Raw genomic sequence first — 23039 nt, forward strand, 5'->3', positions numbered from 1 at the left:
AATTAATAATATCTCTGTCAACAATAGATGCTGTAACTAAATACTGGAATAAAATCAGGTCAATGTATTTGATGCAATAATCTTGCATTTAGGTTTTTCTTGCTTAGACCAATAATTTCCTCCTGAATTTTGATATAACTCTAAGGTCAAACGTAGATCATCTTGTATGGCCAACTTTCCACACAGTCAGATTAAAAAGTGCTCTGAAGAGTGAAGAAAGATAACTAAAAAAAACATTCAAGGCTCTTTGGCAACAACTGCAAATGCGCTGACTGCAGATGATATGACATTACAGGGCTAATTATGAGTGACTAATTCATATTCTTAATCATTAAAAAGTAAGCCCTGTCCATATGAGACCGTATAAGAATACCTTTCTGGTGATGCTTGTGACATGTATATTTTATTTGTTCAGTATTCCTTTGCACTATGTCACAGAAGGCTGGGACTCACTTTGATGAACTGTGTGTGTCACAATTAAATATTATGGTGAAAGTCGAGCTGTTTATTTTGTCTCCAGAAAAAGACTAAGGAACATCTTTTGAAATCTTGAGGGAAATATGAGAAATCTAAGTTAGTACTACAACACAAATCATTACATTATTGCAAACGGCCGACCTTACTGTAGTCTGATATAGCTCCTGTATAAATATATATCTCTGGATTTGTGGATTTGTGAGGTGTAAGCATTCTGTGCCAAGTAATTTCACCCATAGCAAAATAGGGATTGGGTATACTCACTCAAACAGATGTGTTTCATCAAAGCTGGGTTTGTTCATTGTTTTTTATTTCCTGAACAACTTTTAGGCCGTTCTTACTGCTGAGTCTTTTGCAGTCAGAGAATTCATTGGTCTTTTCTGACACAGGGTATCTGTGAGTTATTAGAGTTTGATAAAGCATTAAACCAATTTAGTGAAAATTAAGGCCTTAAATAGCAATAAAAAATCTGAAATTCAGCTCCAAACGGTCTTAAATATATCGCTTCATATGACCTTATAATTCTGACCGTTTACGTGACCAACTGAAGCAATGTTATAAGCTACTTTGGAGCTTTCGAGCAAGACTGATGAGCAGTAAAGTCAGCGCAATACAAACAAGTGTTGTGCTGAATTCTCACCCCCTGTCAGAATTGCACCCCCTTTCTCTGTTACTTACTCTGTTACTATCCACTATCACCCTTACTTGCAAGTTCAACAAATGTTGAAATGTATGTTAGACTGAAACGAAGATGGGCTGTGAGCTATCAGTTGGGATAACTGTTATATGAAAAGCCCTTCATTTTGAGCCTCCTACAGGTTTTTCTCATTCCGCTGTTACACTCTCTCACTCTCATTCATGTTAACAAACATATATGGTCAGTAATTTTATTTTGTATAGTGCTTTGTGTGCACTCCATGATTGTTTTTTTTTTGCATTGCTATGGTGGCTGTCTCACTTTAAAACATTGAAGCGATGGAGTTCTCACGCATCAAGACTGCGTAATTAGTAAATTTAGTTTCCATGTGGCCTTAATGGTGTAACCAGTGGGTCAGAGTGCCACTAATTTGCCTCAAAGTGGAGTCAAAAAAGTTTTAAAAAACATTAAATTGAACCTGCAGATGCCCTCTGACATGCATTCTATGATAATTGCTGTCATACATACAGAAAAAGGCTCAGAATCCTTGTCATGTTTTTGAATGTCAAGCAAGTAACTTCTATGACTTTACCCAGATGGGAATCCAACCTACATTTTACAGTTGTTAGTCTGAGGCCATACATAGAGGTGAAAAGACAGTATGTGTTACAGATTTCTGTCAAGGACAACTAATGGGAGCAGGGGATTTTGCAGACCCAGTTATACCCACTATGCTGTGATTGGTCTGGACTGAAACTGAGACGTCCCCTCAGTCTGGGCTTTAGGGGATTATCCCGGATCGGCAAATGGGCGGCAACTCAATCGGAGTGTGACCACACAGATGTGGTAAACATGCATGTTTTGTGCGTGCATACTTTTGTGAAGTGGACTGTTATTCCAAATATTGTGAGAAGCTGAAGTGGTTCATTTCACATACTTTTTACACATGACATATATGTTTAATCTGAGGAGTCAAAGGCTGTTGATTTGATAGTCTGAAGGTCAAGCATTGCCCTCTCTACTCCAGTTACTCACACATATGGTGTCTAGGGAATTCATTTGTATTGGTTCAATTACTCTGCTTTTATTTAGCATGATTATAGACCAGCCAGACAAGTGGTACAAGTCCGTGAAGAATGATAAATGGAGTCGTTCATGACTGAAGGCGACAGCTTCTTTGCATGGCTCACCCTGATAAGATCTAAAACAAAAGAAGAATCATATAACCATACCTGGTGATACACAACGACAGAGTATGAAGTTGAAAAGATTTATGGCTGTGTGACATGCCAGTAAAGTCTGCTGTCGACGATTCAGTGAATTGGGAGCAGAAGGAAATGCGAAACTGATGGAGACTGGTTCCAAACAAGGTCTTCACAGCTTAGGTGCAGTGTTCAGCTGTTTTGTCAGGTTCTAAATTCACCTAACACGTCCTCACATGGTCTCTGCTTCAAAGTGTATACCTATTTATACCATGTCTTAGGATCATACATAATATCTTCCCTCATTCACATGACTGGAGGTAAATGTCTTAAGAATATCTTGACTGAGGAAACATACAGTTGTGTTCTCACTTTCCTTATACACATGCAGTAGAATTTTTCTTCCAGCCAAAAGCTAGATGCTGATGCTGGATAGACATTTCACTCTGACAAGCTTTACAGTGAAGTGAGGATTACTGCAGAGCTTCACAGTCTCTCTCACACATGTGCCCGTCAATCATACAGCATGAAAAGAACAACACTGAAGTCTCGTTTCCTCATCTAATACTTCAGAAGGAGAATTCAATTCAATTTTATTGTTATTAACACAATGTACAGACACATGTGTACATGAAAAGAGTGAAAATTATGAATAAACTTGAAACTAACATAAACTAATGAATGAATAAATAAACATAGCACTGTTTCGGGAGCCGCAAAAGCTGCTGCAACCTGTGCACTGCGAAACCGGAAGAAGAAGACCTCACAAGACACTTATATCCTAGCTGATAATCAGTTCTTTCAGACTGAATGTTCCTAGTTGATACTGAAATGCTGTTGTAATAATGTCTACAAGATGTGAAAGGGTCACATGATGGTTTTTTTTTTTTTTTTTTTGTGCTACCAGTATCCTTGATGAATTCACTGAATCCAAAGACAAGTCAAGATTGCTTTGATTTTTGGGCTTATCAGTCAAGCACATACATACTGCACCTAAAGCAGTCTGTGATCTTACTCTTTTGAGGCTTGAGAGTTTTCAGCAGGAGTCCTATACATCTTGTCATGTGACAGGTCCAATAACAGTGCTCGCTCTGGGCGCATTGCACACTTATATGGAGATTTAGTCAGAGGGTTGGGCCAGCGAGTGAAGCCATGGGGAAATGACACAGAGGATCCCCCTTAATCTCTCTTGACCTTTCAACTCAGGCCATCCTGGCGAGTCTCCCAGGAATATGGCTCAAAGTGAAAGAACTTCAGCTACCGTCGATTTTATGGAATGTGGGTCACCTCTAAATATGTACGTCTTTGGAAGAAAAAAACATGTCATTGTTGGCAAAAGCTTGACATGTGTTTGATACAACACCGATCTATCGGATTTACATTATTGCAAAAAGAGTTGTGATTCGCTTACAAGCCCTAAGTTGTGTCAAAAATGTTGAATTTCTCCACAGAAACAAAGCCATACCGAAGGGCTTTGATCTGATTTATTCCCTGATTTTGTGTTGAGTGTTCATTAACTGGCAGATTTGTGACATCTGCATCTGCGCACTCCCCAGAATGTGTGTTTTTTCTTTTATGTGAAGACAGTTTTCTTTAACTCTGATGTGCACAAATGAGATTACACATGAATACATTTTTTTCACTATTTCAGAGTAATAACTGAACATTATTATAGAAACATACAGAATACAGAAGCAAAATCTAATAAAAATGGGAAGTTGTTTTGATTTTAACTTCCTCAAATAATGATAACGGTGACTGTAGATGAGATTTGGCAGAGCCTACAGCAATGTTGCTGTCTTTATGTATAAATACATGAGGCTATTTTGGAGAAGAGAGTGTGAGGAGAGACATGTCAGCTGTTTGGCATTAGGCTTTACCAACATTGAAAAAAAGAAAAAAGTCCCCCAGGCGTCCGTTTCACGGGATGGGGATAGAACACTGACCTAGGCAGGCAAAACTCTGGCCAAACTTTTGTTGTTAATCTTTGGGGATTTGCATGAAAGAAGACAGAGCTTGGATAAACTTCTTATGTCTATAAGCATTTTGTTCTCATTATTTTCCCCAGTGAGAGGTGTCATTTTTGGATCTTTGTGTGAGGATGGTTTCAAATTCCCATGATTCAGCTGAGAACAGTAGGTGAGTAGAACTCAGGGTTGTAATTTTTCTTTTTTCCTTTCCTTTTTTTTAAGCCTAGAACAATTTGACAGAAATCAAACGATGTCTCCTGTATTTGTGTCAACGCTTGTCTTATTATTGATTTTTATGATTTCTGCTTTTCAAAGCATTTGTGTATTTAAGTTAACAATAAATAAATCAAGAATGGTTGACCGTTTACAGCTTTCGCAAGCTTTCACACAACCCGAATGGAATCAAAATTCACTTTTAGTGATATTTTCCTCTAGTGTTAATTGTTGAAACAGGAGGACTTCATTTTGTTGAGTTTGAGTCCACGTATTCATGAAATGACAGGATTTGATGGGCCATGACACATGAGTTCATTAAGCTCAGTGCAGCAAATGCGTTGCTATGGTGCTGATGTTATTATCCAATTACCATATAGAATGAGTAACTCAAAGCAGTTACTGAAAGCTCATTCATGTTTTTTTTTTTTTTTGCAAATAAAGAGCCTGCCTTGTAATATAGCAGAGTTGAACAATAACAGTCTGTCACATGAGAAGCTGAAAAAATTTTTAACTGCCAAGCCATGCAGACATCTCCATCAGTATTATTGAAGTTGCAGGTGCCAACTCTGTCCTTAATCTGTCCAAATCTTCCTAGAATGTTAGTGAGTGCTACAGCTGTAATCTAGAAGCAGTAGAATGACTTTTGTCCAAAAATAAACATCTGTTACATATTCTGTGCCTTTTGTTTTGCAACCGCTAGTAGTTGATTTGTTTCTACTACCATGGTTCTTGCTGAAAGTAGCATACGAGCTAATACAATTTACCACAATGAGAAACTGCTGGATATGTTACGTTAAAGTCATTTTATGGAGATGTTTTCAGGTTAAACAAGATGAAAGTGAATCTTAAACTCTTTTTTCAAAGTTCGGTGAAGCCCCATGGTGACTGAAGCAAACATTTTCTGACAGTCTGTGAGAGGCATCATGAATGGGAGACCAAACATGGAATGTAAGGATCACTTTGATTTCTATCCTGTCACATTTGTGCTTCCATACAGATTCCACTGCGAACTTAACTGAAAAGCATTTGTTCAATTTAAAATGAGTTAAATGAAATGAAATGAAATTATAATTGTCAGTTTTTGTTAATCAAGTTGTATCTATGTCCCCTCGTGTCATTTGATCAGTCCTAAGTGTGTAAGTGTGTACAACATGTTTAAAAAATCATTAATGACTTATATGCAAACACTTTTTTGTCTTCATTTCAGTGAAAAAGATCCAGGTAGTTAAGGGCCTTGAGGATATAACAGTGTCTGAGACAGAATCCTGCTCATTTGAGGTAGCCCTTAGCCATGCATATGTGCAGGGCCTATGGACCAAGGATGGAGTCAGGTTCAAATCAAAGCCTACCTGCCGTATTGGTGCACAGGGAAAAAGGCACACTCTCACCCTGACACGGGTCACTCTGGCTGACATGGGCTTGATCTGCTTCCAGGCTGATGGGATTCAAACCTCTGCTACTCTCACTGTCATAGGTATTAACAATCAATGACATCTTGGAGTTTTCTCTACAAAAAAAAAAAACATGAAAGTAGTCACTGAAAATAGTTCTCTTTTTGATTTTGCTGTCACCCACTGTTCATTATGTTCCTTTCCAGCCAGAGACATAAAGATCTTGAAAGAACTGTCTCATGTATGTGTAACTGAAAAGGAGAGTGCAACATTTGTGTGTGAGGTCAACTTTGATGATGTCGATGGAAAATGGTACAGGAACGATAGCAGACTAAAAAATGGGGACACTATTAAATTCAGAAAAGAGGGTGAGTGCGTTTTTCAAGTGAACATGCATGTAAAAGAACATGTATGTATAAAGATCTCTCATAATTTTGATGTAGATTTCAACATACGTTAAGAACAGCTCATGTGTGTATATTCATGATGACAAGATATTTTGCATTAAAGTTGGTTACCAACTGGGTAAGGTTCAGAGGGAAGGAAACAAATAATATCTGTAGTTACACACTCGTATAACATCACGGACATGTCTTCTTGCTAAATATAGGGAAAACTCATTCGCTGACCTTCAAGGCTGTCAAACCTGAAGATGCTGGTGAAATCAGATTCACAGCAGAGCGGGTTTCCTCAACAGCAATGTTAAGAGTGGAAGGTAATGGTCACACACAACTGTATCATTGTAGCTGATGCCTGCAAATATCATTCATGTTTGACTTAACTTGTTATTACAGAACTCCCAGTTCAGATAGTGAAGCCCCTCAAGGTTAAGATTGCCATGTACAAACATCGTGCCCTGCTGGAATGCCAGGTCTCCCGTGCAAATGCAGAAGTGACATGGTACAAAAATAGACGTGAAATCATGCCCAACAGGAAGTACCAAGTGCACAGTGATGGAGTCTATAGGCAGCTCACTATTGATGATGTAGGCTCATCTGATGAGGACATCTTCACCTGCGATGCTGTTGATGATAAAACATCCTGCCAACTACTGGTGGAGGGTGAGATACTCAACTCATATTTGATTAATCTGCAGAGGGGATTTCTATGTTCAAATGCTAGGGAACTGATTGTGGTCTGTGTGTTCTCTGGAACATTTATTGTGGCCAAAATTTGAAATAACTGTAACAAAAATCCTTTTGAGCAAGGGCGCTTATACAGCAGGAATGATGTCCATCCTTGCAGAGCAGGCCATCAGTATTGTGCATGGGTTGAAGTCAGTGGAGGTCATGGAGCCTAGCCCGGCCCGTTTCCAGGTGCACACCAGCATCAAGTGTGAGAGACCACCAAAGTGGACTCTGAATGGGGAACTCCTGATTCCCAGTCAGGAGGTCAGGATTGAGAGGGAAGGAACTCTGCACCGACTCACCTTTACCAACACCAACAGTAACATGTGTGGAACGGTGCAGTTCACTTCTGGCAAAAGTAAGTCAACTGCACAACTAACGGTTACAGGTAAGAACACAGCACTTTCAGACACACTGAGCCAGCTGAACATATTTAATATATTTTCTTCAGATTATTCAAGTAAGAATTGCTTTATGGTACATGTCTTGGGCCCGTATCCTACCTCTGCAGAGCGTCCATTGGTGGTTGTCCAGCCCATTGTGGATGTGGAGGCCAAAGAGAACAGCTCAGTTATTCTGAGCTGTGGGTTTGCCCCCTCACCTAGAGTGGTACGTTGGTTCAAAGGTAGAACCCTCTTACAGAACTCGAGCAAGTACATCATGAAGCAGGAGAAGAACAGTGCTCAGATGACCATCCAGGGCCTAAAGGCAGCTGATTCTGGAGAGTACAGCTGTGTAGCTGGGGGGTCAGAAAGCAAGGGCAGGGTCAGTGTGGAAGGTGAGGGATAATGTGGATTAAAAAGACATACAATGTGTATTGATTTAGTTAAAATGATTTGTAAAAACAGCAATTTCAACTGTCAGTTTGAATTACATGATGGATAAGACCACATGGCAAAAAATGCTCTACTAACACAAATTTGCTGTGAGACACAACTGGTTTCAAAGCATATTTTTTCAAGCATGGAAGAGCTGTTTTTTATGTGTTTTTTAACTTTTGTTTTGCTTATTGTGTAACTGATATGCTATGTACTACAGTAAAAAGACTGAAGATAGTAAGGCACCTGGACCATGTGGAAGTGGAAGAAGATGGCACAGCAGTGTTTACATGTGAACTGAACCATGAGTCTCCCAGTGTTCAGTGGCTTCTCAATGATAAAGTGCTTCACACTAATCACATCAATAAGATCCAGAGCAATGGAAAGGTGCATAGCCTCATCCTCAAACGCTTGCTCCCTCAGGAGAGCAGAATTACCTTCAAAACCATTGGGCTCAGTGAGTCCACTTTTCTTAGGGTCAAAGGTAAGGTTGTCATCAGCACTGAAAGGTACAATGGGATCTTTCGTGAGGACTTACTTTCTTAATTGATATGTCTCCTATGTAAAATGTCCACTGACTAAAAGGGGATGTTGTGTCTGTGTCTTTTAGAAAGACCAGCTGTATTCCTCCGGTCTTTGGAGGATGTGGTGGGGGAAGAACGTGGTAAAGCCTGCTTACAATGTGAAGTCTCTAAATCCAATGTATCCCCCATTTGGAGGAAAGATGGTACAGTCCTGAAAGCCACTGACAAGCTTGAGCTTCTCCACATGGGAAAGTCCCTGGCCCTGATCATTCATAAACTTAGCAAAGATGATGCAGGAGAATATACCTGTGATCTGGGAACCAGCCAGACTAAGGCCAAACTCACTGTTCGTGGTAAATCTTTTTTTTTTTTTTTCCCCATCATCATCATGTTGTTCTTGTTACTAAACTTAAGATAAGGGCTGCACTTTTAATATTTTGATCTTAATTCCATGTTCTGTCAAGACCTGCATATCACTATTACTAAGCGCCTGAGGACAACAACTGTCCTTGAGGGGGAGGACTGCACTTTTGAGTGTGTAGTGTCTCATGAGCTCATTGACGAGGCTTTATGGACCTTGAACAATCAACCTGTTATCAGCAATGGCCGGATTTTTGTTGCCAGTAAGGGTCGTAGATACATAATGATCATCCAAGATGTGATTGTGTCTGATGCCGGGGAAGTTGTATTCACCATAAAAGAACTAAGCTGTAGGACCATGCTATTCGTCAAAGGTAAGTGCTTAGCTCTTTTATGAGTTCTTGAGAGAGATCCATAGACCAAGTTGAATGACTTGGTCTTAATGTGTCTTTTCTTCTCAGAAAAGCCTGTGAGGGTGTTCAGGGATATGCTAAATGTTAAGGCAACTCCAGGAGAGGATGCAGAGCTTAGCTGTGAGATAACAAAGCCTGAGGCTACAGTAAAGTGGCTAAAAAATGGACGCTTCATAAGAGTGAGCCCAAAGTTTGAAATCAGCCAAAAGAACCACCTGGTAAGACTGATTGTCCACAATGCAACAGTCATGGACTCTGGAGAGTACTGCTGTGAGGCAGATGGGATTGCCACCAGAGCAAGGTTAGAAGTTAGAGGTAAGAAACTTTTCATCTGTTTCTTTGCATATTACCATTCAAATTTGGAAATGAAGATAATTTCAGCAATAACATAAGAGTTGGATTTACTTAATGGATTATTACACAGTCAGACTTTTCACAGTTTTCAAGAGTAAATATATAGTCCAGTCCCTTGAACACTATATTACGAGAAGGACACAATTTTAATTTCAATTGTAATAATAAATAGTATGTGTGATGTATTTAAAGTGGAAATCACAGAACCCTCGTACCATTTAGATCTACAGCACACATTCGCCAAGGAGCTACGGGATGTCTGTGCAGAGGAGAAGAGCATGGTGATTCTGGAGTGTGAGACTAGGCGGCCAGCCACAAAAGTGACCTGGCTGAAGGGTATGGTGGTTCTCAGTGCTGGCAAGAAATATTTGATGAAGCAGAAGGGAGTTGTTCTCTCGCTCACCATCTTCAGTTTGGAACGGAACGACAGTGATGTCTACACCTGTGATGTGGGAACGATGCAGAGCAGGGCCTTACTCACAGTACATGGTGAGATCAGAGAGAAAGAGCAAAATAGGACTACAAATCACAGAGTATCTGCCCTTGTTACATTTTCTGAAGTAATTTATTACATTTCTTGTTTGTTCCCACAGGGCAGAAAGTAATCATTCTGGATGAACTTGAGGACATCGAGTGTTTAGAGAGGGACACAGCAATCTTCAAGTGCAGAATATGTCCAAGTGACTACACTGATGTTAAATGGTATCTTGATGAGACCCAGCTCTACATCAATGACCTTAATGAGATCAAAATGATTCCAGGAGGATACCATACCCTTACCATCAAACATCTGGAACGCAAAGACACTGGCACCATCACCTTTGAAGCTGGAGACAAGAGATCTTATGCCTCACTATTAGTCAGAGGTAAGTGATGTCGGAAACAATGGCAAAGATTTAAAATGAGACCACTGACTTTCAGACATGTATAGAGGAATGTAAAATCTAACTGAAAAATCGGCCAGATTTGAACTTGGTAATCTCTGTGGAATCTGACCTAAGCCTATATTTATAGAGAGACGCCCCACAATTGTCAAAGCACTGGAGGACACAGAGGCAATTGAAGGAGGCAGTTTAGTACTGACATGCAAGACCTCCAAGCCATGCCACATCGTGTGGTATAAAGATGGGTGCTTAGTATGGTGTTCCTCTAAGTTCTTTGCAAGTCGCTCAGGAAATGAAGCAAAACTGACTATCCATGATATCAGAGAGTCTGATGCAGGAGTATATGAGTGCGACGCAGGGTCAGTGAGTACCAAGGCTACTGTCACAGTTAAAGGTATGGATCTATCTCTCTTGAATGTCATATGGAAATTCAGTGTGCAGATTCTGTCACGTGGCGTTGATTGGACATTGCTTTTTGAAACATTTGCTGTTCTTCTTTAAGCTGTACCTGCTGAGTTTACTAGAAAGCTCCAGAATCAGGATGCAAAAGAGGATGAGAGTGTGACATTGGCTTGTGAATTCTCCATACCTGGAATTCCATTCATATGGAGAAGAGGAGCAGAAACACTGAGATGTGGTGAGAAGTATCAAATGAAACAGAGGAAGTCTTACATCTCTCTTACGATCAACAATTTGAAGCCGGAGGATACGGGAAACTACACTTGCATTTGCCGGGACCAAAGAACAATGGGCACAGTCACAGTCCATGGTAAAGTGGAGTGGTAGGATTGGACTGTTCAAAACAATTTTTGGTAAGCAAAGTTTCAAAACAAAATTTGCAGAATTGTTTCAGACAACAGTCTTTATCTATTTCTTTCAGCTTCACCTATAACCTTCATAAAAGAGCTGAAGAATCAAGAGGCTGAGGAAGGGAAGAACGTGACACTACGTTGTGAGCTCTCCAAAGCTGGAGCTCCAGTGGAGTGGTGGAAAGGAGAGGAACTGCTGAAGTCTGGGGAAAAGTATCAGATGAGGCAAGTAGTATCTATAATGGAGCTGATTATCAGGAATGCACTGCCTGAGGACAGTGGCATCTATCGCTGTGTGTGCGGAGAACAGAGAACCTCAGCTACCATCAAAGTGAAAGGTAAACATCGTAAATATATTCAATTGCGAAATATCACAGATATGTTTAATTGTGAAACACAGTGTAATGGACAAACTGAGAGGGAATAAACTTTGAATCCTGGGGCACATGATTTAGCACCGTGTTTATGTGTTTCTTCAGCTCAGCCCATTACTTTCACACAAAAACTAAAAAACCAAGTTGGAGAAGAGGGTAATAGTATCACCCTCCGTTGTGAGCTTTCAAAAACTGGAGCTCCTGTGGAATGGAGAAAAGGAGAGGAGGTGCTCAAATCTGGAGAAAAGTATCAGATGAGACAAAGAGACTCTGTTTTGGAACTGAAGATCTTCGACCTGAGACGTGAGGACAACGGGGTCTACAGCTGTTCATGTGGCAGTCTTAAAACAGGAGCCAGTCTTACAGTTATCAGTAAGTGAACCATAGTATTACTGTAGTGATTACTCTATTTATTAATGAGCAGTGTTCTTGTACTCGGCATATTTTAGGAAAATGTTACATAATATTTTTAATCAATGGATGGGTTCACAACATTATTATGAAGCTTTTAACAAGGCTCAAAACAGAACAGAACAAACTACTTGTTAAAAAATAAGCAAATAAAAATTTTACCACTATTGCTCTCTGTTGTGCAGGTCAACCTGTGACATTTAAGGAAAGGCTGAAGAACCAGGTGGTAGAAGAGGGTAAGACTGTGACCCTGTGCTGTGAACTCTCCAAAGCTGGTGTTCTTGTGGAGTGGTGGAATGGAGAGGAGCAGTTACAGTCTGGAGAAAAATATCAGATGAGGCAGAGGGGTTCGACAGTCGAGCTGATTATTAGTGAAGTAGTTCCAGAGGACAGTGGAATATACAGATGTGTATATGGAGATCAGAAGACCAAAGCCACCATTAAAGTTGTTGGTAGGAATTGCATGCTTCAGTATACATTGTTCTGTAAGGCATGCCAAAATAATTCTTTTGCAAAATTCTCAAGCACAGCTGATTTAGTATGTCATAATATGGTCGTTCAGGTGTGCCTGCCACGTTCAAACAAAATTTGAAGAATCAGGAAGCCTTAGAGGGAAATAATGTGATCCTACGCTGTGAGCTCTCTAAAACTAGAGTTCCAGTGGAATGGTGGAAGGGTGACGAGCAGCTCATACCTGGAGGAAAGTACGAGATGAGACAGAGTAGAACGAGTGCAGAGATGGAAATTAAGAATGTTGTCCCAGAGGATGGTGGAGTGTACAGCTGTGTCACAGGAAACCAAAGGACTACAGCTGAAATTAAAGTTAAGGGTATGTTCAAAATTAATTTCAGTCAAGTACATGAAAGACTTCTTGTATCACCTCCGATTAACTTTCAGATAGCAAAATAAAATAGTACATATAACAGATGTCAGAGGACAATACATGTATCATAAAATTAACTTTGCCTGTTAATTATGTCCATGTTTCCACAGGTCTTCCAGTAACATTCAAACAAGAACTCCAGGATCAGATATCCAAAGAGGGGGGTAGTGCAGTGTTTAGCTGTGAGCTGTCCAAACCTGGGGCCCCTGTTGAATGGAGGAAAGGAAGAGTAATTCTGGGGTCTGGAGAAAAATATGAGATGAGACAAGATGGCAAGTTTACTAAACTTGTGATACATGACATTGGAGAAGACGACTCTGGAAAATATTCATGTAAAAGCAAGGATGCACAGTCCACTGCTGAACTTACAGTAGAGGGTAAGACCGTTCGTATTAGGAATTTGAAAAAAAAAAAAAAAGTACAGCTTCTTTGTGACATTGTTTTCATCTGCCCTTCATTTTTAGCACTCCCCGCCACTTTTAAACAAATGCTGAACGGCCAGAAAACTGAGGAGGGTAACAGCATAAATTTACGCTGTGTGCTGTCGAAAGCTGGCGTTCGTGTAGAGTGGCGAAAAGGAGAGGAAATACTAAGATCTGGGGAAAAGTATCAGCTGAGGCAGAAGGATGCATCTGCAGAGCTGTTCATTAGAAAAGCATTGCCTGAAGATAGTGGAGTGTATAGCTGTGTGTGTGGAGACCAGAAGACTGAAGCCACCGTAAAAGTCGATGGTAGGATGTGTTACTTTTTCCACGAAAGTGTCACTAAATGGGATTAATACACAGTGTGGTATATTCTGGTTACTAGATATTTTGGGGGTATCAGAGAGTCCTAAAGGGATGACTCTTGTCATGATTTTCCGCAGCTCTCCCTGTCACTTTCAAACAAGAACTGAAGAACCAAGAGGTTCAAGAGGGAAACAGTGTCACCTTACGCTGTGAGCTTTCAAAGGCAGGAGTAGCAGTTGACTGGTACAAGGGAGAGGAACTTCTCAACTCTGGAGAGAAGTATCAGATGAGACAAATGGGAGCTAAGATGGAACTGGTTATTAGAAAGGCAACCCCTGAGGATAGTGGAGCCTACAGTTGTGTGTTCACAGACCAGAAGACTGAAGCCACCATCAAAATCAATGGTATGGAGGCCGTTTGATGATGTAGAGCAGAGTGTATATCTTTATTTTGCCCATCTCTATATGCCACAGATTAGGTGAAGTCTTCCAGGTAGAATAGTGTCTTTAAGACTTAGCATGACTCTAACCTTGTATGTTTTTTTGAATTTCTGCTGCAGAGGATTTGGGCTAGTCAGCTGCCTGACATTTTATTCTGTTAATTAATGTAATCCCATATTTTCACAGCTCTCCCTGTGACTTTCAAACAAAATCTGAGGAGCCAAGAAGTTGTCGAAGGCAACTCTGTCACTTTGCGCTGTGAACTTTCCAAACCGGGAGCTGTAGTAAAGTGGTGGAAGGGCCAAGAGGCTCTGAGGCTTGATGAAAAGTACCAGATGAGAACTGAAGGAAGAACTGCTGAAATGCTCATTAAGTACTTGTCACTGGAGGACACTGGGAAGTACTGCTGTACCGTTGGAGACCAAAAGACAACTGCTGAAGTCAAAGTGAAAGGTTAGTTCCATTAGAACCATTTGTAATGGCCGTCATTTTTAAAATTTGCATTTTTTTCATTTCATTTCATTTTACTATTGCTCTTTGTTATTGCACATAGAAATTTTAAATGCCCCCCCCCCCCCCCCCCCCCCCCCCTAAATATGAATGAAATATAATATACATAAAGCACAGTGAATAACAACATTATGCTGAAATTCCCCCAAAGAGATTAATTCTTAATCATGAAAACTATGTGCCGGTCTCCAGCTCTTCCTGTCACATTCAAACGAGAGCTCCAAAACCAGGTATCCAAAGAGGGTAGCAGTGCAGAGTTTTGCTGCGAGCTCTCTAAACCTGGAGCTCCAGTTGAGTGGAGGAAAGGAAGAGTTGTTCTGAAGTCCGGGGACAAATACGAAATGAGGCAAGAGGGTAAATTCACCAAACTTGTAATACAGAACGTCGAAGAAAGTGACTCAGGAAAGTATACCTGTAAAAGTAAGGATTCTGAATCCACTGCAGATCTCACTGTCAAGGGTAAGACAGATTAGTTTTTATCAGAACAATTTAACTAATCTCACATAATGTTTTGAAGAAAATTGTTCTTTTGAATGAATTCTTTTGCAATGTGTGCAATATATTTGCCTTTCAAATAAACTCAGGTAATCTAATGGGAGAAACCTTTTTTGGTAGAATATTTTGTAAAGTACACAGTTGATTTGCAATTCGCCAAAGTTTGGTGAAGTTTCGTGACATACTGATGTGTATATCATTTGCTATTGGTGTCTATCCTTAGTTCCACCTATCACCTTCAAAGTCAAGCTGAAGAACCAAGAGGTGGAAGAGGAGAACACTATCAGCTTACTCTGTGAGCTCTCTAAGGCTGGAGTGCCAGTGGAATGGAGAAAAGGTGAGGAGCTTCTCAAGCCTGGAGTGAAGTATCAGATGAAGCAAAGGGATGCGACAATGGAGCTGATTATTAAGAGAGCCATGCCAGAGGACAGTGGGATCTATAGCTGTGTTTGTGGAGATCAGAAGACTAAAGCCACCATCAAAGTGACTGGTAAAATCAAGCTACTTATGATATCTGCATGCTCTGACATTGTCACTTAATCCATAGCAGCAACTTCAAAAATGTAATGAAACTTTTTTTTCTGTTGGGTGTCTTGCTCTTAACCTTCAGCTACACCAGTGACATTCAAGCAAAATCTGAAGAACCAAGAGGCACCTGAGGGCGGTGTTGTAGTCCTGCGCTGTGAGCTTTCTAAAGCTGGGGTTCCAGTGGACTGGTTGAAAGGTGAAGAATCACTTGCCTCTGGTGGCAAATACCTAATAAAACAGGAGGGACAGATTGCTGAGTTAAAAATAAAGAATGTTCTTCCTAAAGATGTTGGGGAATACAGCTGTGTAATTGGAGATCAAAAGACCACTGCTGAAGTGAATGTACGAGGTAAGTTTTATATTGTTTGCCTTGTTTTTCTGTTCATGTGCACATAACCAGTTACACGAAGCAAATTTTGCAAACTGAAATTGCTTGGATTACAAACTAAATTTCATGCAAAACTGAGGTATATGTAGTGGAGAAGATTATGAGGTAAAATTCTGTGTAACTTTAATGTGGAATTGTCTTCCTACTTCCTAGCAACTGAAAAATGCAACAAAGCTTATGTACTGCAATGACTGTGAGACACTGTTTTTTTTTTTTTTTTTTTGCAGCTGCTCCCTCTGTGTACTTTGAGAAGGAACTGGAAAATCAGGAGATGACTGAGGGCAACTCTGTCCTCTTCAGTTGCCTGCTCTCCAGCCCCAATGTCCCAGTGACGTGGAGGAAAGACTCAAATCTAATCACACAGGGTGGACGATTTACCTTGCAGCAGAAAGGCTCAACTCAGCAGCTAGAGATCAGAAGTGTGACAGCAGAGGATGCTGGTGTGTACACTTGCAGCACAAGGGGCAAGAAGACTTCGGCAACACTCAAAGTCATAGGTAAATTCTGCTTATCCCAATCATTCCTTCCCCAGTACATGGAGTTTTCTGACCATTAAAACTGAAACAGGAGGTGAGAGTTATTTTTATTGGTATGAACAGTTATGAAGCCGTGGACATAGGCAGAAATTTAACATTCAGCCTTTCTTGAGACCTGTCCAGCTGTGTAAGGTATTTGCTCACAAATCGTTTTCATAAGGCCAATATCTTTGTTTGTTTGAGTTTTGATTGAAATTAGGGGCTTGTTTATATAGCATACCTTTAGCAACAGTTCTTGCTCTTGTCCACAGCAGCGATATTCATTCTAATTTTGTTTATATCTCCCTCCCAGAGCGAGTGAGGATTGTGAGAGGACTAAGGGACATCACAGTTACAGCAGGGGAGGATGCCCACTTTGTATGTGAACTATCACATGAGGATATCAAAGATGGAGTGTGGTGGCTTGGCTCCAGCATCCTGCAGAAGAATGAGATGAATCAAATGAGCTGTCGAGGATGTGAACATCACCTGATCCTCACCATGACCACTGCAGAAGAGTCAGGAGTGGTCACTTTCACAGTGGGTGAAGAAAAGACATCTGCCCGTCTACGAGTCATGAGCAAACCCAAAGGTGAGACTGAGGACAGAGATAGCCTTAAGTTTGTTTTGGCTTTTAGTAAAATTACACAGGTGTTTCTGTTCAACTGTTTATTAATTGTGGCTCATTATCTCCTCTCTAGTGTTGATTGAGGAGAAATTGAAGGACACTGTCATTTATGAAGGTGAGACAGCCACCTTGTGCTGCATCACCTCTGATGACCGAACCCCTGTTACTTGGAAAAGGAACAATGTGACTCTCTTGGCTGGCGAGAAGTTTGAGCCACGTAAAGAGGGGAAGCGCAACCTTCTCCTGATTCATAGTGTAGGAAAAGAGGATGCTGGGCTGTATATGTGTGATACAGGAGATATGCAGTGTAGTGCTGCCCTTACTGTCAAAGGTAAAGAACAACACCTAGTTTCATTTTATTTTAGCTCTCCCTTGAAAGAGCTGTGTCAGTACATCAACCACACCTGAAATTTACTATATTTAAAGTAAAATACAGTAAATGCAGATTCTATTGTATATAAACATGACTCTTTTTTTTACCCTAGAACATCCTCCATTCTTCTGTGAGGAGCTCCAAAGCCAGGACAGAGAAGAGGGTGAATCTGCCTTCATGAGATGTGCGCTCTCGAAACCTCCCGTTCAAGTACAGTGGAAGAAAGGGATGGTGTTTCTGAAACCTGGGAAAAAATATGAGATGACACAGGAGGGTTGTGAACTTCAGCTTCAAATTCATGATCTTAACATTCAGGACACTGGTGTTTACAAATGCTGTGCGGATGGCCTGGAGACAGCAGCTTCTATTGTCGTTAAGGGTATGCATGTCTTACTGCGCTCTATCATATGGCTCTGTTTCGCAATAATGATTCAAAAGCATTATGGGTGTTGTGAGAGCAAAATAATATTTCCTACTTAATATTCAGAGATCATTCATCCAGTTCTAGTAACAGAGTAAGACCTTAACATATTGTTTCAATGTGTAGATTTACTTTGTTATATATTTAATTAGGATTTGTTACTGGGCTCTAGAGATTTTGCATAGTTCACTTTTTTTTCCAGAGCAACCCTTGTTTTTCTGTGAGAAGCTCCAAAGCCAGGAGTTTGAAGAGGGTGAAAGTGCTTTTCTGTGTTGTGAGCTCTCAAAACCCGGAGTTGCAGTGCAGTGGAGGAAAGGAGCAGTACTGCTGAAACCTGGCGAGAAATATAAGATGAAGCAGGAGGGTTGTGAATTACAGCTTCAAATCCACAATCTGAGTTGTCAAGATAGTGGTGTGTATAAATGCTGCGCGGGGGACCTGGAGACAACAGCGTCTATTACAGTAAAAGGTAAATCAACTCCACCCGAAAATGTACTTTTAAGAAAACAAATCAAAGACGATGTGTCTGCCATTATTTCCTTCTCGATTTACTGGAAATATCTCATCGTCATCATCAGTTTTATAGATTCTCATTTCAATCAATAGAACCAGTTCTATGGATTGATTTTCATCTTAAAACATAAAACGTGGGGTAAAAAAATGTCAAGAATTTTTGCCGAAAACATTGTCCGTGGCCGCTTTCCTTCTGTTTCCAGAGCAACCTCTCTTCTTCCGAGAAGAGCTTCAGAGCCAACAGGTAGAGGAGGGCGGGGCTGCTTTCCTATGCTGTGAGCTGTCGAAACCTGGAGTTGTGGTGCAATGGAAGAAAGGAGCATTGCTACTGAAGCCAGGGAAGAAGTATGAGATGAAACAGGAGGGCTGTGGACTTCAACTTCAAATCCATGATCTTACCAGTCAGGATAGTGGTGTTTACAAATGCTGTGTTGGTAGGCTGGTCACTACAGCTTCAGTTAAAGTCAAAGGTATATACAGTTTGCTGAACTAAATGAATTCTTCTTCACCGAATAGCAAATACAGTATAAACAATTCTATATATTCTTGTTGTTATCCAAAAGATAGTCTTGTCAAGTAAAACGGATGCTTTTATTCTTTTTGATATTTACACTGTCCAGTGAATAATGAGTCCCACAGGTGTTACACCATGATTGAAATATGATTGCTTTGTTGTTTCCAGAGCAACAACTTTTCTTCTGCAAAGATCTCCAAAGCCAAGAGATAGAGGAGGGTAAAACCGCCTCCCTGTGCTGTGCACTTTCTAAAGCTGGAGTTCCTGCCCAGTGGAAGAAAGGAACATTGCTTCTAAAGCCTGGGAAGAAATATGAAATGAAGCAGGACGGCTCTGAGCTTCAACTTCTGATCCATGATCTGAGCAGTCAAGACAGTGGTGTCTATAAATGTTGTGCAAGTGGTCAGGTATCCACAGCATCTATTGTAGTGAAAGGTATATATTGTATTTCCAAAATATTTGTCTATCTAGATGTAGGATTGTCACATTCACTCTACTTTTGCTGTTGCTCAAACAGTTTGATATGTTCAACTACTATATTGCTTGAAAGCTTACATTTTACTGAAATAATAAAACAGACTATTTTTCAGACAAATTCTTTCTTGCTTCTCTCCCCTGCTTTTACTTCAGATTAGATAAGTACATGGTATTCAACATCTATAAACACAATTTAGTTACTTACACCAGTGCATCTGATTGACGACATGTATACTTAAAATGAAGACTTGTTTTTTACAGCATACAAACTGTGAGTCAGTTGTGTTCTGACATATTATATCAGGCCATATGACTGTGTATCAGTGTATCATGACCTTTGCGTAAAAAACAGTATACTTTCACCTTACATTCACATTTTTTGGTATACTCGTTTCATTAATCTCTTTCAGAGAAACCTATGTTCTTCCAGAGAGAGCTCCAGAGCCTGGAGCTTGACGAGGGTGAGAGTGCTCTCCTGTGCTGTGAGATCTCAAAACCTGGAGCTGCAGTGCAGTGGAAGAAAGGATCGGTGCTACTGAAGCCTGGCAAAAAGTATGAGATGAAGCAGGAGGGTTGTGAACTTCAGCTTCAAATTTATGATCTGAATAGTCAGGACAGTGGTGTTTATAAATGCTGTGCTGAGAGTCTGGAGACAACAGCTTCTATTACTGTGAAAGGTATGAGGATTACATTTGATCTAACACTCTTTTTTTGCAAATGCACTCTTTCTGTGTAAATAGGACAACGTGAATTTGAGCACGTGTGAATAGAACAGTAGAAACATGGCGGCCCCATTTTTTACTAACTATTCAAAGAGATTTGGATATTGTATTCATTTCCTGTGCTTTTTCCAGAGCAACCCACATTCTTCCGAAAGGATCTCCAAAGCCAGGAATTTAATGAGGGCGAAAGTGCTTTCCTGCGCTGTGAGATTTCAAAACCTGGAGGTGCAGTGCAGTGGAAGAAAGGATCAGTGCCACTGAGGCCTGGCAAAAAGTATGAGATGAAGCAGGAGGGTTGTGAACTTCAGCTTCAAATCCATGATCTGAATAGTCAGGACAGTGGCGTTTATAAATGCTGTATTGGTGGCCTAGAGACAACAGCTTCTATTGCCATTAAAGGTATGTAGACTTTGAGAGAAACAAGGTATTCTTTATACGTGTGTTTTTTGTATGTGCACACAGGAAAACACAACATGGTTAAAGAAACACAGTTCAACAAGATATCATGTTTATTTCATGCTTTCTCCAGAGGAACCATTGGTCTTCTCTAAGGAGCTTCAGCATCAGGAGGTTGAGGAGGGTGAAAGTGCCTTACTTCACTGTGAGATCTCAAAACCTGGAGTTGCAGTGCAGTGGAAGAAAGGTGCAGAACTGCTGAAGCCTGGCAAGAAGTATGCAATGATGCAGGATGGCTGTGAACTTCATCTTCAAATTTATGACCTTAATATTCAGGACAGTGGTGTTTACAAATGCTGTGCAGTTGGACAGGAAACGACAGCATCGGTAGTAGTGCAAGGTACATGGATTCCTTTGATCAACAGCTGCACTGATTAAAGTACTGATTTTAATAATATGTTATTGCTTCAAATTGGATTTGCCTTATGCTAACCTGTTGCTTTGTACCATGTTTTGTTGTCATTTGGTAGCTCCACCAAGAAGCAAAAGTATTCCCCTGGTACCACCCCGTTCCAAAGGAAAGATTTCAAAGTCCAGGTCCATTTCTGATGAACAGGACATTGATTCTGAATCAAGGAAACAGGCTCTGACCATGGAACCAGCGGTGCAGACCATGACAGAGGCTAAAGAGGGTAAAAAACTGCACCTTGAAGAGAAAAAAATGAATGAAATTGAGATCAGGAAGAAAACCATAGTGAGACAAAATGTGAGTGATGAAACAGTCAAGGTGCCGAGTGAATCTAGTCTGCTCCCATCTCCTGCCCCAGATCCAGGAGACCAAAAAAGCATTAAGCCAGTTCCTCAAACAGTAACACATAAAGAGGCACATAAAAACCTTACCATCCAGCCTGAGGGGGTGATCACAGAGGATATTGACCATAGTGCTCCAAAAATGGATGTAAACTACCAGAAAAGAAGGATGTCAGTCACTCGAGAGGGAGAAATACCAGAGTTGTCCACCGAGCACAGCAAACAAGCTAAAGATCAAATAATAGCAGCTGATGTTGAGCAGAAAGCTCCTTGCATGGACACAAGTGCCCCTAAGGCTCCACCCCGCTCTAAAGGGAAGATATCACAGCCCAGTGCCCCTCATGGAAAACAAACCCCTGTTTTTGAGTCAAAGAAGGAATATGTAATCTGGGAACCATCTGTTAACACCATCTCAGAGGCATTGGAGGTGGACAGTTTGGAACTCGCTGAGAAGAAAACTGAGGAAATTGAGCACAAGAGAGCATTAGAAGCGCAAACTGTGACAGGTTATGACAAGCCAAATATGGCAAGTGACAGAAATCAGAAAAGTAGAAAAGAGGAGGAATTATTTAGTGGGGTTCTTTCCCCTGAGATCACGGTTTCAAGTGACTTGAAAAACAAGGAAAAGGCCGTCCATGAAGGAGAAATTGCCAATAAATTCGCTAACATCACCAGCACAACCAAGGATAAGATGCCACAGTATGCTGAGCAGAACATTTCAAACAGGGATGTAGAAGATCAGGAAAACAGGAAGGAAGAGATTCATAAAGATGAAGTTCCAGAAATAGAAACCAACCTCACCAATCAACATAAAGACGAGATGACAGAGGATATTGAGCAGAGAGTCACAGGTATGGATTTAAGTGTAAAGGATGAGCCAGTTACACAAGGAGTAAAACATGGGGAGACACATAAAATTGACACCATTCAACCTGAGGGGGCAGTCACAGAGGATATTGATCACAGTGCTCCAAAAATGGATGTTAACTACCAGAAAAGAAAAGCATCCGTCCTTGAGGGAACAGTTCCAAAGTTGTCCACCAAGTACAGGACACAAGCTCAAGAGCAGATACTAACAGGTGATGATGAGCAGGGAGCTGCATGCATGGACACAAGTGTCCCTATAGAAGTGATGCCTGAGGATACTGAACAGAAAGTCACAGGTATGGATCTAAGTGTGCAGGAAGAGTCAGAAATGCTTGAGGCAGCCATCAAGATCCAGGCTGCCTTCAAGGGTTACAAAACCCGCAAGGACATGCGGCCCGTCTTTAAGCAGGTTTTCAAGAACCAGACGGTTGGGATCAATGGCACTATTCGTCTTGAGTGCATTGTGGGGGGTAAGGTCAGTTTGGTGTGCTGGCTGAAGGATGGTGAAGAGATAAAGCCTGGGAAACAATATCACTTCAGCTACAATGAAGATGGTAGGTGCATACTTGTAATCACCAATGCTACTACCAAAGACACAGGGGTCTACACGTGTAAAGTGGACAACAAGTTTGGCACCATTAGCTACAATGGGAATGTAACAGTCAAATCTTCCCAGGAACCATCAGTTCAGAGCTCACAGAAACTAACACCAGACTCTGTCTCTGAGAATGAGACAGTTCTGAAATCAGACCTTGAAGGAGAGGCTCTGCGGCTGGTCTACAATCTACCTGTGGATGACACTTATAGCATGATCCAAGAGAAAAGGAAAAGTCTTATTTCAGCAAGTTCAGGTAAGTGATCACA

The 23039-nt window shown here is 40.8% G+C and overlaps 1 protein-coding gene across 1 annotated transcript in view; it reads left to right on the plus strand.

Moving 5' to 3' along the window:
* Positions 1-5705: 5705 nt before the first annotated feature.
* obscna (obscurin, cytoskeletal calmodulin and titin-interacting RhoGEF a) overlaps positions 5706-23039 on the plus strand; it is a gene marked incomplete at its 5' end in the record, with an annotated part of 32335 nt that continues 15001 nt past the window's right edge. Inside the window, 36 exon segments of the mRNA XM_030784375.1 lie at positions 5706-5976; positions 6100-6261; positions 6504-6608; positions 6688-6954; positions 7139-7408; positions 7532-7798; positions 8059-8322; positions 8449-8715; positions 8827-9096; positions 9184-9450; positions 9712-9978; positions 10083-10355; positions 10504-10767; positions 10876-11142; positions 11254-11520; positions 11662-11928; positions 12153-12419; positions 12530-12796; positions 12961-13227; positions 13315-13581; positions 13716-13982; positions 14205-14471; positions 14721-14987; positions 15247-15513; positions 15634-15900; positions 16167-16436; positions 16768-17046; positions 17156-17413; positions 17568-18012; positions 18014-18345; positions 18593-18859; positions 19072-19338; positions 19791-20057; positions 20235-20501; positions 20632-20898; positions 21029-23026. Coding sequence (XP_030640235.1) covers positions 5706-5976; positions 6100-6261; positions 6504-6608; positions 6688-6954; positions 7139-7408; positions 7532-7798; positions 8059-8322; positions 8449-8715; positions 8827-9096; positions 9184-9450; positions 9712-9978; positions 10083-10355; positions 10504-10767; positions 10876-11142; positions 11254-11520; positions 11662-11928; positions 12153-12419; positions 12530-12796; positions 12961-13227; positions 13315-13581; positions 13716-13982; positions 14205-14471; positions 14721-14987; positions 15247-15513; positions 15634-15900; positions 16167-16436; positions 16768-17046; positions 17156-17413; positions 17568-18012; positions 18014-18345; positions 18593-18859; positions 19072-19338; positions 19791-20057; positions 20235-20501; positions 20632-20898; positions 21029-23026 — 11335 coding nt within the window.

This window comes from Chanos chanos, chromosome 9 (assembly GCF_902362185.1).
Source record: "Chanos chanos chromosome 9, fChaCha1.1, whole genome shotgun sequence".
Classification (NCBI taxonomy): Eukaryota; Metazoa; Chordata; class Actinopteri; order Gonorynchiformes; family Chanidae; genus Chanos; species Chanos chanos.